Source organism: Biomphalaria glabrata, chromosome 13 (assembly GCF_947242115.1).
Source record: "Biomphalaria glabrata chromosome 13, xgBioGlab47.1, whole genome shotgun sequence".
Classification (NCBI taxonomy): Eukaryota; Metazoa; Mollusca; class Gastropoda; family Planorbidae; genus Biomphalaria; species Biomphalaria glabrata.
Genome location: NC_074723.1, coordinates 15,461,398 through 15,472,869, shown reverse-complemented (window position 1 = coordinate 15,472,869; position 11,472 = coordinate 15,461,398). Strand labels below are relative to the sequence as shown.

The window sequence follows — 11,472 nt, the reverse complement described above, 5'->3', positions numbered from 1 at the left end:
AAATGACACGTTCTTTATAAGCAGTATCACTTTTCCAGAACTGTTGGAGAATCTGGCCATTTCGACACATTTTTTAATGGCCTCCTTCAGTCGCAAAGCGACTATGGATCATCGCATGGAAATGAATGCCTGGGTATTAGCTGTGGTCAAACGATGTCGCCCACAAATTAGTCCCCCCCCCCTCTTCATGCAGCCGATGTATCCAAAGGAACGGCAAGTGCCGATACAGTTTGGGGTTAGCCGCGTCGCAGGTTCTGCGAACTGCCTAAGGGTCGCCGGCTACTGATTTTTCCTCAGGGTTAACTCTCGCAGACTTTCCCATGATTGGGCATGGCTGCAAGGCAGCAGATGTTTAAATTCAGAGTTTTCCTTCTCCTAGGTGGGTAGCCAGCCATGGCTATAACGAGTCCCTCAAGCTCGAAGCTTACTGGTTTAGGCGCCAGTTACTCGTCTTCGTCCCTTCTGTTAGTGAAAACAGTTCCGCTGGACTCAATCAATGTCTGAGCCAGACGTGAAGGCCAGGAGTTGGACTGGTTGTCAGAGGCTATTTGAAACGCATGCCATTGACATTAGGAAACATTTTGTAGGTAATGAAATGCTTACATCCATTACCATTTCCGGCTATCAACCTTGCGGCCAAATCGACATAAGCTAGCAATCGTGTAGAAAAAAACGAAATGTTTAGAAAAACGGTAAATAACCCTTACAACTTATATTTTTTCCCCTTTTTTAAAAAATTCTTTATATATAACAAAATATGTACTTTGTAAAGAATGCACACAATTTTAAAAAATGTATTTTTAAATAAAACTAAATTAACATTGGCATTGTTATTTTTAAAAAAATGTTAGTTTATATCACCTAACAAAAATAGAACAAAACATTAGGCCTACCATATATATTTATAAATAACAAAGCCCTTATATATATATAACCAGTAGCAGTATCAGCTAGTTATATAAATCAATGTAGGCCTATATATCGTGAGCGATTATTGTAATCGCGAATATGATTATTATCATTCAATGCAGTTATGCCCAACCTAGATCGGCCCGCGGGCCATATTAACAAAACTAAAAAATTGAGACGTGTGGGAGTCTAAAGTTTTTTTTTTTTTATAATTTCCTTTTATTATTTGAATTCATTTGTTTTCCTTTATAACTATATGCCTGTTAAAACTTTCTTGAACGAAGAAAAAAGAACTAGAAAGGGGCTTAATCGACACTTCGGACACTTTGCTCCTTAAATTGGCAGGCCATGGGGCCGTCAACGCCACAATGACAAGCCTCGTGACAACTTTAGACCTGACTCCGGATAAAGTGGGTTCTCCTTACATGTTCGAGAACCCATTCGTGTGGCGTCTGGTCCCCAACCAACGCAAGGGAGAAAACCCGTATCCTGGGAAAGTCCTTTGGGACATACAAGATATAAGAAGAGGCCGTCCAAGTCTACGAAAGAGGACGAAAAAGTAAAAACTCTATATTGGGTAGCTCTTACTATTCTAAAGAGCAAAATTACAGAAATCTTGAGTCCTTCACTGAAGAAGGCTCAAAAAGAGAATCTTTCAAACTATGGAATTTTGACAATTGGTCAAACCAGTGCTCCAATATAACCACTAAAGGGGGAAAGGAAAAACCCAAGACAAAAACCAAGAACACACTAACGGCACTTACGCCTCGCCCCTGAAAGAAGATGGAGCTGGGGAAAAAAACCTCAGAAAATGACACAGTGTTCAAAACCCAAGTTAGGTCAGTTGAGACATCTTGAGTCTTCTTGGTTTCAACCAAGCTCTTAAGACTATAGCTATTTTGTTGAGAACGTCCCTACGGTGTGTTCAAGGTGTGTTGTCTGTCTGTTCATCTGTCAATCATGTTTAGATCTAAAAACTTTGATGCTTTTGAAAATCCAAGTTCACTATCACTTTTATCATGTAATTGCTGCTTTGTGTTTCTGTAGCTAGTGGTTATTCCACAGGGTAGGGTAGCTAGCCATGCGCTCAACTCTCCTCCTTTCTTACCTTGGGACCCTCCTATGGAGGAGTAATTAATTAGATGCAATAGTTACATTGGTCTTCTGAAAGTAAACTTTTTTTTTTTTTAAATTTAATTGCATTTTTTTTCATACACATACATATTTTCAAAACCAGAATTAAAAGTCTTATATATTTATTTTATATACTGTTTTGATCATACCACAGGAAAACAACAATGCAATAATAAATGACATGTTTTGTCTATTGAAATCTATGTCAAATGAATGTTTAATAATAAAAACAATAGGTCACATTTTATGTATGGATTTTAACAGCTCCTTTGAATCATGCACAATGGAAATAAGATATTACTAGGCATTCAACTGTTACTAAATTTACTTGTGTTTTATGTAATATATATATATATATATATATATATGTACAGGCTGATCAGCAGTAAATTAAAAAAAATTATATAAAGAAAATTATTATTTTTTTTAACAAACTTTCAATGTATTAGCAATGTGTGCTTTTGTTTATTTTCCCACAGTCCTTTCATAATTGAAGCATAATATTATTACAATATATGCGATATATGTGGATGGGAGTATCTCTCCAAAATAGGGCTCCACAGTCACATGAAAAAGTGTTCAAGATGAATTATAGTCGTTCTATGACTGAATGCTGCCAACAATTACAATATTAGGTCCCCTCTGTAACTGTTTTTTTTACCATTTATAAATATAATGGGTCAATTAATTTTGGTTGTGAGGAATACATTGTGCATTTTTTTTTGCCTTATAAAAACAGCTGTTTTATAACATTTAAAATCACATTCAAAATAAAAAGTAATGATTTCACATTAAAGAAAAATCTATTTGTGAAATGCAGTATGACTATAATGTCACAAAAAATGTCATTAATATTAATATAAGGCTTATTGGTTTCTCCTACACTATATATCATAGATCTGCCATTATTTCAGTCTCAATAACAGGTTTAGTTTGCTAAAATAGAATTCACTAATATATTTTTTTATACATATATATTTTACTTGGTATTTTTAATACTGATTTGCACTCTACAAAAACAGTGCAGGATTCCCCCCCCCCCCCCACCAAAAAAAAAAATATATATATTGCTGCTAAAACAAGCCTCTAACATTTATATACACTTGATCAAGCTTAAACTTTAAATTATTTAGGCATAAGTCGGGTTTTTAAAGTCCTAAAAATGTGTTTAGCAATTATTACTTTAGAAAATAGATAAGACTGCTTCTTCTAGACATCATTTTTTTATTTAATTCATTGACTTTGTTATTGGGTGAAACGTTTATAACTTAAAAAAGAAATCACATTGTGGTAACAAGAGACCTTGGAGTCATCTTTGGTACCCTGTATATATCAAATTAAGTAAATTGTAATTGTCCTTTAAATAGCAGTATTGCTGCTCCTTGGTGGTCACTTAAGAGAGCTTCAAATTATTAGTAAATTATTATTTTTTCTTATATGATTATTGAGCCTAGCAGCATCAGAGAATTTCTATAAGCTCACATGTAAAATAATAATAATGATACAAAAAGAGAAAAGAAAAAGCATTATGTAGACACCGATCCTAAATCTAACTAATACCAAGATGAACATAGATAAAAAAGAATTTACAGTAAAATTTGAATTTATGTATCTTATATGTTAACAGTTTTTAGTTAAAAAAAATAGAACAACATACATATATAAAGTTGACATGAGTTGTTTAATACAAAATGGAACATTGTGATTTTGAAAATAAGGACTTTATGCGATAAAGAATGTATACATAAAGTATTTATTTGGATTTTTAAAGTAAGTCTTAATGAGGCTTCTGCCTGCATCCTTTAAACTCTTTTGTGTTCAGAATATGGCTTGTGGGTAAACTCATAATCCAAATGAACAAATGCTCTTTCTACTTCGGCTACATTCTCCAGTCGACTTTGGAGACTCTCTCCTATGTCATGGGCTTCCTTTAAAGTCATTTCCATTGGCAGTATAATGTCCACCTCAACCAGAAAGTTGTTGCCAAAGTGAAAGGCCCTGACTGTGTCAATGTGTTGAATTAGTGGATGGTGATTGAAGCAAATCCAGGTCAACTTACTTATGAAGTCTGGCCGAGCAGTATGGCCTGTAAGGAGCTTCATTTGTTCTCTCCCAGTGATTGTCCAATTGTACATAATGTATAAGCTGATCAGCATTGCACCTATGGGATCAAGGTATGAAAATCCATACATGTTCCCAACTTCGTAAAAATTTTCAGAGCCAAGGTAGCCAAACACAATGGCCACAGAGTTTGACATGACATCATTCCTGTGATCTTGAGCTAAAGCCTGGACTATTGGAGAGTTAACTTTTCTGCACACTAAAAAAAGAATAAGCTTTATCACAACTGTGCTTCCAGCAATAGCAAATGTAGGAGCTTGAACAGTTGGTAGACTTGATGACATGTCACTTAAGCCTACAATTTTTTCAATGGCTTCTCTAATGAGAAAGGCAGAGCAAAGCCACATGAAAACAGACAAAATAATGATGGCTACTGGCTCAATTTTTGTGCGCCCCTGTGGATAATCATATGGATCACGTCGCTTCACTGCCCTCGTGGCCCACCACATGATACTACCACCTACAAGGTCCAAGCAGGAATCAAGCAAGCTGGATATAATGGATATAGAACCAGATAGAACACTAGCCACAGCTTTGCCAACAAGCAGTAAGAAATTGATGAATAGGGTTATCTTTGAAAACAGGGCAGCTTTTTTAAGGCCAGCATTTGAAACAACCTCAGCAGATGACTGAACATCAATAGGCTGAGTGATTTCCTCATAGGCAGAAATGAGTTCATCCTGGGCTTTATAGTAAGACTTTAATCTCTTGGAGTATTTTTTGTAATTGCTTTGTTTCTTTGAGGAAAAAATATCAACAGGCATCCTCCAACTTTTGTCGTCATCACCTTGAATTGAGAAAAAAATAATTTTGTTAAGAAAAGGTCTTTGTCACTATTATAGAGTGTATGTGTGTGTTTGTGATGTAACTATGAGGTATGCCGGGGGGATATTTTAGTTGGGTAGGTTGAAGAGTTTTAGATTAAAATACAAGGTGGTCTGACATAATTAAAGTGAATAAAAGAGGATTGGTAAGTTGAAGGAGAGACAGAGACGTGGGACAGAAAGGATGTGTGTTTGTAGTGAGTTGTATGTAATTTAAATTATTTCAATTGTGTTTCCACATGCATCTACTATAAAGTTGACTCTGTGTAGAATTATAAATAAAAGTTATATTTAGTTTTGTTCTTAAATAAACTTATTTATTTCAAGTTCTACATTAATATTTAATACACCTACATTGGTTTGATTGTACTAGATATAGGGAGCTACAAACCAACAACTGAGAATTAACAATTAGGGCCTACACAACCCAGATCCATGACCTCATTAAGTCATTCACTGATATAGCCTACACCCCACCCACAACATAACATAGCAAATGATCCCTCTTACTTAAAAATTAACCTATAACCTAAACTGTTTTTTACCTTTAGTAAAATCACTAAATTTAGAAGGCCTTCAGGACAGAAGACTCAAAAGTAAAGTAGCAATTATGCATAAAACACTGAACCATAATCTTCAAATACAAAAATAAAAATTTAATAAAATACTCAGAAAGACACAAAGATAGAGGCACATTCCTCATCCCATATGCTAGGACAAATTTGTACAAATACTCCTTCTTCCCTAGTGCTATTAGAGCATGGAATGGGTTGCCTGAGCTAGCCAGGAAAACCAGTGACTTGGCAGAATTTAAGTCATTGGTTAACATACATGACTGAATGCATGATGTGTAGGACGTAATCATCTTCTTTTTTGAAGTAACGTCTGTATTCTATAAGATAAGAAGATAAGTTTTTGTCTAATTAATTGAAAAGATGTAGAAATTTAATAAACTATTGCTTTATAGTTGTGACAAGAGATAAGAGCACATTTGAAAAAATCTGAAGCTGTGCTTAATTGTTGACAGCATTTCACCAATTGCTAGTAAAAAAAAAAGTTTTTAAATGATAAGTGGTGTTAAGATTCATGTTTCTATTTTAATTTCATTTTGCTTCTATAGAATTTTCATGAAAAAAAAAAGAACTTACTCTCGGTCAGTACAGTCGAATGCTTTGGAACAATCTCAAGGATTTTATCATCATTGTACTGGACAGCTTCATCCAGTGGAATGCTAATTTCTTGTCCAGGAGATGACACCTCTTTCTGAGTCTAAAGACAGATGAGGGTGATTTAAATTTTACCATTATAAAATTCTTTTCTATTGCCACTTTAAAATTCTGGACTAATTTTTCTAACACAAATAAATAATAAAAAATAACTATTTAGCTCTTAACAACAAGGGAGATAACTAAGTAATTTATACATATGTCAACACAAGGTCCAACTAGTGCAGTGGTTCCCAAACTTTTTTGTCTCGTAGACCCCTTTCCAAGTTTTCTGGCTTTTGGTAGACCCCCTACTTAACTTGTATTTAATTTTTGCAAATACATTACATCAAAACATTTTTAAAACAAATTTCTAACTGTAGTGAGTTAAAGAGTGAAAAACTAATTTACAGCTACACATAGGGTTATAGAGATCTATTTTTTTTAATTGATAAAATTCAAATTTAAACTAATTTAAATAAAAATTTATATTTATTACTGGAATCACCAAACACATTGGAAATGTTTTGTTTTTTTTGCACATCTATTATCCTTTGCTATGGATATTATGTTTCATATTGGATTTTGTTGTTCTATGAAGTAGTCCTCAAACATTAAATAGTAATCATTCAATCAATTAATTAGCCATATGTATCATTGTAAAAGTTTTCGCAAGTTTCTCGTGTATTCTTTTATCTTTCACGTCTTGCACAAATATTGGGTGCGCAGGACTGTTTTCAATAACAGGAGAAGGGGTGAAGGTGAGTACCTAGTGAGTACCCAAACTAGTAACCTTTTGGCAGGAAGGGCTCATTAGACATGGCTTGCAGCCCACCAAGCAGAAGGAAAAGTAAATTCAAACTGTGCTGTCTTGCAGCTATACCCGAACATGGGAAAGGTTTCGTGGGTCAACCCTGTTAAAAATAAGGAGCCGGCGACCTTTAGGCAGTTTGCATCACACAGCGCTACACCCTGTCAGAGCCTGTGACGCCGATGATCCGTAACAGTATATATGTCGTTTGGAAATAATTACAAAAAAAAAGCTTTTAATTTTATAACTTATGCTACAGATGTGACCTTGAACTGTATTGTTGATTAAAGAAATTCGTTTAAAAATATCAGATGTAGATTTGTGTAAAACAGTTATTTAAAACTACAACGGCGGGTAAAATCAATGTTTTACCTATAGTGTTTTCCGTATTTTGCTATATGTAAAGAGATTTTGTAAGACGCTCACAAAGTATTATCTTCTCTATATGATGTAGAAGAGAGATTGTGTGGGTCTATTCTGATCTTTGAGTGTTTAAACGTTTTTCAAATCTTTATTTTGTCAGGGTGCAGGCATTGTCTCAAATGATCCTCCAGCATAATTGATTTCATATTGGTATAAAAAGGCACTCAGGCAACCGCTAGTATGACAAGGAAGGAATAAATACCAATTTTAAATAATCAACGCTGTACAGTCTGTATACTTTTTGTTAAACATTGATTGCATGTAGACAAAATAAAGCTATTTAAATAAGTATTTAAATTAGATATAACAAATTTTCGCTTCAATAGCAGGATAAATATTTAAAGGATTAACTCGGGTACAAATCATATATTAGTGTATGAAAGAATTACATTAATTTGATGTTAAAATTATTAAAGTCACTTGTTTAAATGAAATCTATTATCGTAGACCCCCATGGACATCTCATAGACCCCCTGGAAGTCTTCATAGACCCCTGGGGGTCTATATGGACCACTTTGGGAATCACTGAACTAGTGTATGGGTCAAACGTTAATCTAAATTACGTTGACATGCATTTTTTCAGATCTGAATGTTACCCGGTCAACAAGGTTGACTGTATGTCACATGTGTGTGCAGTAGGTCATGCTTGACAGCACACAATTAGTTGACCAGCAGAAAGTTATCTATCCTTATTATCCAGGTCACATTATGGAAGCGTGGGAAAATTTATATACAAATTTTTGTTCTGGAGACCTATTGAAAATGGAAACATGGGAAGGTGATAGTACGTTCTATCAGTGGATGGCAGCCCGGTCGTGCGCTATGCGCTCTGGACTGTAGTTCAGTCGTCACGATGGTCCCGGGTTCATTACCCTACCCGCTGCCATCCCCCGTCGTCCTGCGGGAGGTTTGGGCTAAGCAGTAGATTATCTTCAACTCTGAAGGAATATCCGAAACATGTCAAACAAATATCCAGAAAGATCGATATATGTTACTACCTAAAAGCGAAACTAGCTATCGCAGGAGTTCAAGTCAGACAGTCGCTAGTTACCAATCATTGGATCGACTAGTATCCTAACAATGAGTTGTACGAGATTTAAAGACACCGAATCCGCGTATGTCACATGATTGTGGAGATAATAGGCCTACAATGCTCTTTCCTCACACTTCCAAGTTGATATCATCTAACTTTGATTACAATTGATTACAGCGTTCATTGTAAATGATTGTGCATCGTTTTTTTTTAGTTACGATCTGGAGCTCGAGAAAGATTAATTAATTAAATTGACTTTAACTCACAAACAGATACATCGGGATCTTGGGTTACATAATCTAACGATAGGCCTACAATAGTGAAGAAAGAGCATTTGTAGTACTTCCAACAGATAGGAGTTTTAAAAAATGTGCCTTTTCATTGTGCCTTTCTATGTATTTTATCAGGTTGTATTTGTAAGTTGTGGTTTATATCTTATGTATTATTTCTACTTTACCTCCTAATAATTAGTCTTTATAAAGTGTCTCTAAATTTTATTATTTTAATAGTGCTGAAACTCTATAGTCAGGTTAGCGTCTTTTCTTTATAAACTTACAAATTTAGTGATTAACAAACAACTATAGTTTTTTTTTTATGGTCCAAGAGAATTAGCGTTAGCCTACTCGGATGAATCTATTACGGGACTTTCATATACAAATCTGTAAAGCATGTTCCGATGTTCTGGGATAGTAAGCCATGTACCGTATTTTGACTTCAAAGAGTCCATAAGCTATTTGGGATATGGGGCCATTTATAAGCCCAGAGATTGATTATATGTCAGTGCTAAAATATTTCTTGGGCAGGGGCGTAGCTAGGGTGGGGAAGAGTCGGTCCAAATTAAAAAATCCCACGGACCCCCGCTTAAGCGGGGGGGGGGGGGGGGAAAGAATGTCCTAATTTTTTAAATATTACGCCACTGCCATAATCTTGCTTTTCACGTGGACTCAAAAAAATACTAGACAGGATTGTTCTAGATTCTAGACGATGTTTTAGATGCCTTTGTTGCATAAAAAGCACCACGTAAGATATGAGATGAACTTTGTCACTTGTGTCGCCAATAAACAACGGTATTATTCAAATAAAAGAGTCTTAATGATAATTTTTACTTATTAATTTTACTTATATACTGTATCAATTGGAATTTAGATATCCATTTATTAAGTACATTATCTCTTGTCATGATGTTGGAGGTCAAAAATGCAGGGGTCCTTAAAAAGATCAAGTCCCCTTTGCTACCAAATTTCTGCTCAAAGGTAAATCTTGCCCTGAGTAGGGCTATCATATTCATAAGTCTATAGTTACATCGTTACCAAAATTGACTAATAGATGGCCTGCCTAACCTAACCCACACATTCATGCTTTGAGTTTTTCATGCATTATAAAAATATAATTTATACATTATGAGGAGGTTACAAAGGGACGCCCATCTTATGTCATGATAATTGTGGGTCAAATTGTTGGGTAATTCAAGGCACTGGCGGATCCAGAACTTTGGAGTGGGGGGGGGGCGATTTTTTTCCAAACCCTAACCCTATGCATAAACGTGCGTACAGCATATATATATATATATATATATATATATATATATATATATATATATATTCGATATATGAGAATAAAATAAGACTTTCTCAATCTTCGGCGAAATAAACAGAAAAAAAAAGAGTCTTTCTCTTGCAAGTTTGGGGGTCTGGGAGAGCGCTGTAAGCTTCTTCAGTGGGGTTCAGGGCAAAGCCCCGACGCCCAAAAGCGTTTTCTTGCATTTTTCTCTGCAGAAACGCATTCTTCTGACATCTACAGCTCATTATTTATCAGTGGGGTTCGGGCGAAGCCCCGACGCCAAAAGCGTTTTCTTGCATTTTTCACGGCTGAAACGCATTCTCCTGACATCTACAGCTCATTATTTATTAGTGGGGTTCGGGGCGAAGCCTCGACGCTAAAAGAGTTTTCTGGCATTCTTCACTGCAGTAACGCATTCTCGTGCCCTACAGCTCATTATTCATTATATTATAAAGTGCCTTTTGAATGATGAGAAAAATATTCTAATATGAATTTATAGTCCCTATATTAATACATTGCAAATAAAACCGATTTGTTCTTTGAAAAGATTAGATACCCCACATATTTAGATTAAGGTTTTGAGGATCGCCGCCGAAAAAAAAATTATTCGATTAATAATATTCAATGAAATTCTAGCAATCATTGTGAGTTATAGTCCTAAATTTATTTAACTAGAAAAATATGAGATAGAGTAAAGGTTGGAAAAAGTCGACTAGGAAAAGATTATCTGGCTTTTGAACTCATCTCAACCGTGACTGTTATATTGAAAAATTTCGTTTGAATTATAACTTTTCCAAAGCAGAGTCTTTCTTAAAATAGTTATGATAAATTCATGTCAAATTACACAAACTCAGTCTGGAAAGGGAAAGGGCGGTAAAATGAAAACTATTAATTCTCGCTCCTTTTTATAATTTCTGCTATTGATTGCATTTTGCATTAAAGAATAGGGGTTGGGCGACTCGATATAAGAATTTACTTTATAGCATATATAAATTATATTAGTGACAGATTTTTTAAAATTTTGTAATTTCTTACTATAATACAAAAAGAAAAAGTATTGATTTGTCCGATGGGGGGAAGGGGATTGCATGTATCGCACTTCCACCTGTTTATATTATATAGATATTCGACTAATTTTGTTCACATACTATGATTTCTCCATAAAAGTAGAACCGCCCCCCCCACTCAAAGGGTTTAGATGGGAAGGGCGGTGGAGGTATTCGCTCTTCCCCTTCCAATCGGCCAACAGGTGAACGAAATTATATAAAGACCGGTTAAAATACCAATAACAAGTTTTAATCATTTAATTGATTCTGTTAGCAAGCTGTGATTTCTACAAATAAATAGGACCGCCCCCCCCCCACTCGAAAGTTTATGGTGGGGGGGGGGGGGGCGGATTGATGCCATCGCCCCCTCCCGACCCTACCGAATCGGCCAAAATACTAGAAAGGG

At 35.2% G+C, this 11,472-nt stretch overlaps 1 protein-coding gene across 4 annotated transcripts in view; it reads right to left on the bottom strand.

The window, feature by feature from the left end:
* Nucleotides 1-2,148: 2,148 nt before the first annotated feature.
* Nucleotides 2,149-11,472, bottom strand: part of LOC106063726 (uncharacterized) — a 33,191-nt gene continuing 23,867 nt past the window's right edge. For all 4 annotated transcript variants that reach the window (XM_056008680.1, XM_056008678.1, XM_056008677.1 and 1 more), the window contains exons 5-6: nucleotides 6,137-6,257; nucleotides 2,149-4,951 (exon numbers count right to left, since the gene is read on the bottom strand). In XM_056008680.1, the coding sequence (XP_055864655.1) occupies nucleotides 3,846-4,951; nucleotides 6,137-6,257 (1,227 nt within the window). In that variant the 3' untranslated portion in view covers nucleotides 2,149-3,845. The remainder of the gene's footprint in view (nucleotides 4,952-6,136; nucleotides 6,258-11,472) is intronic.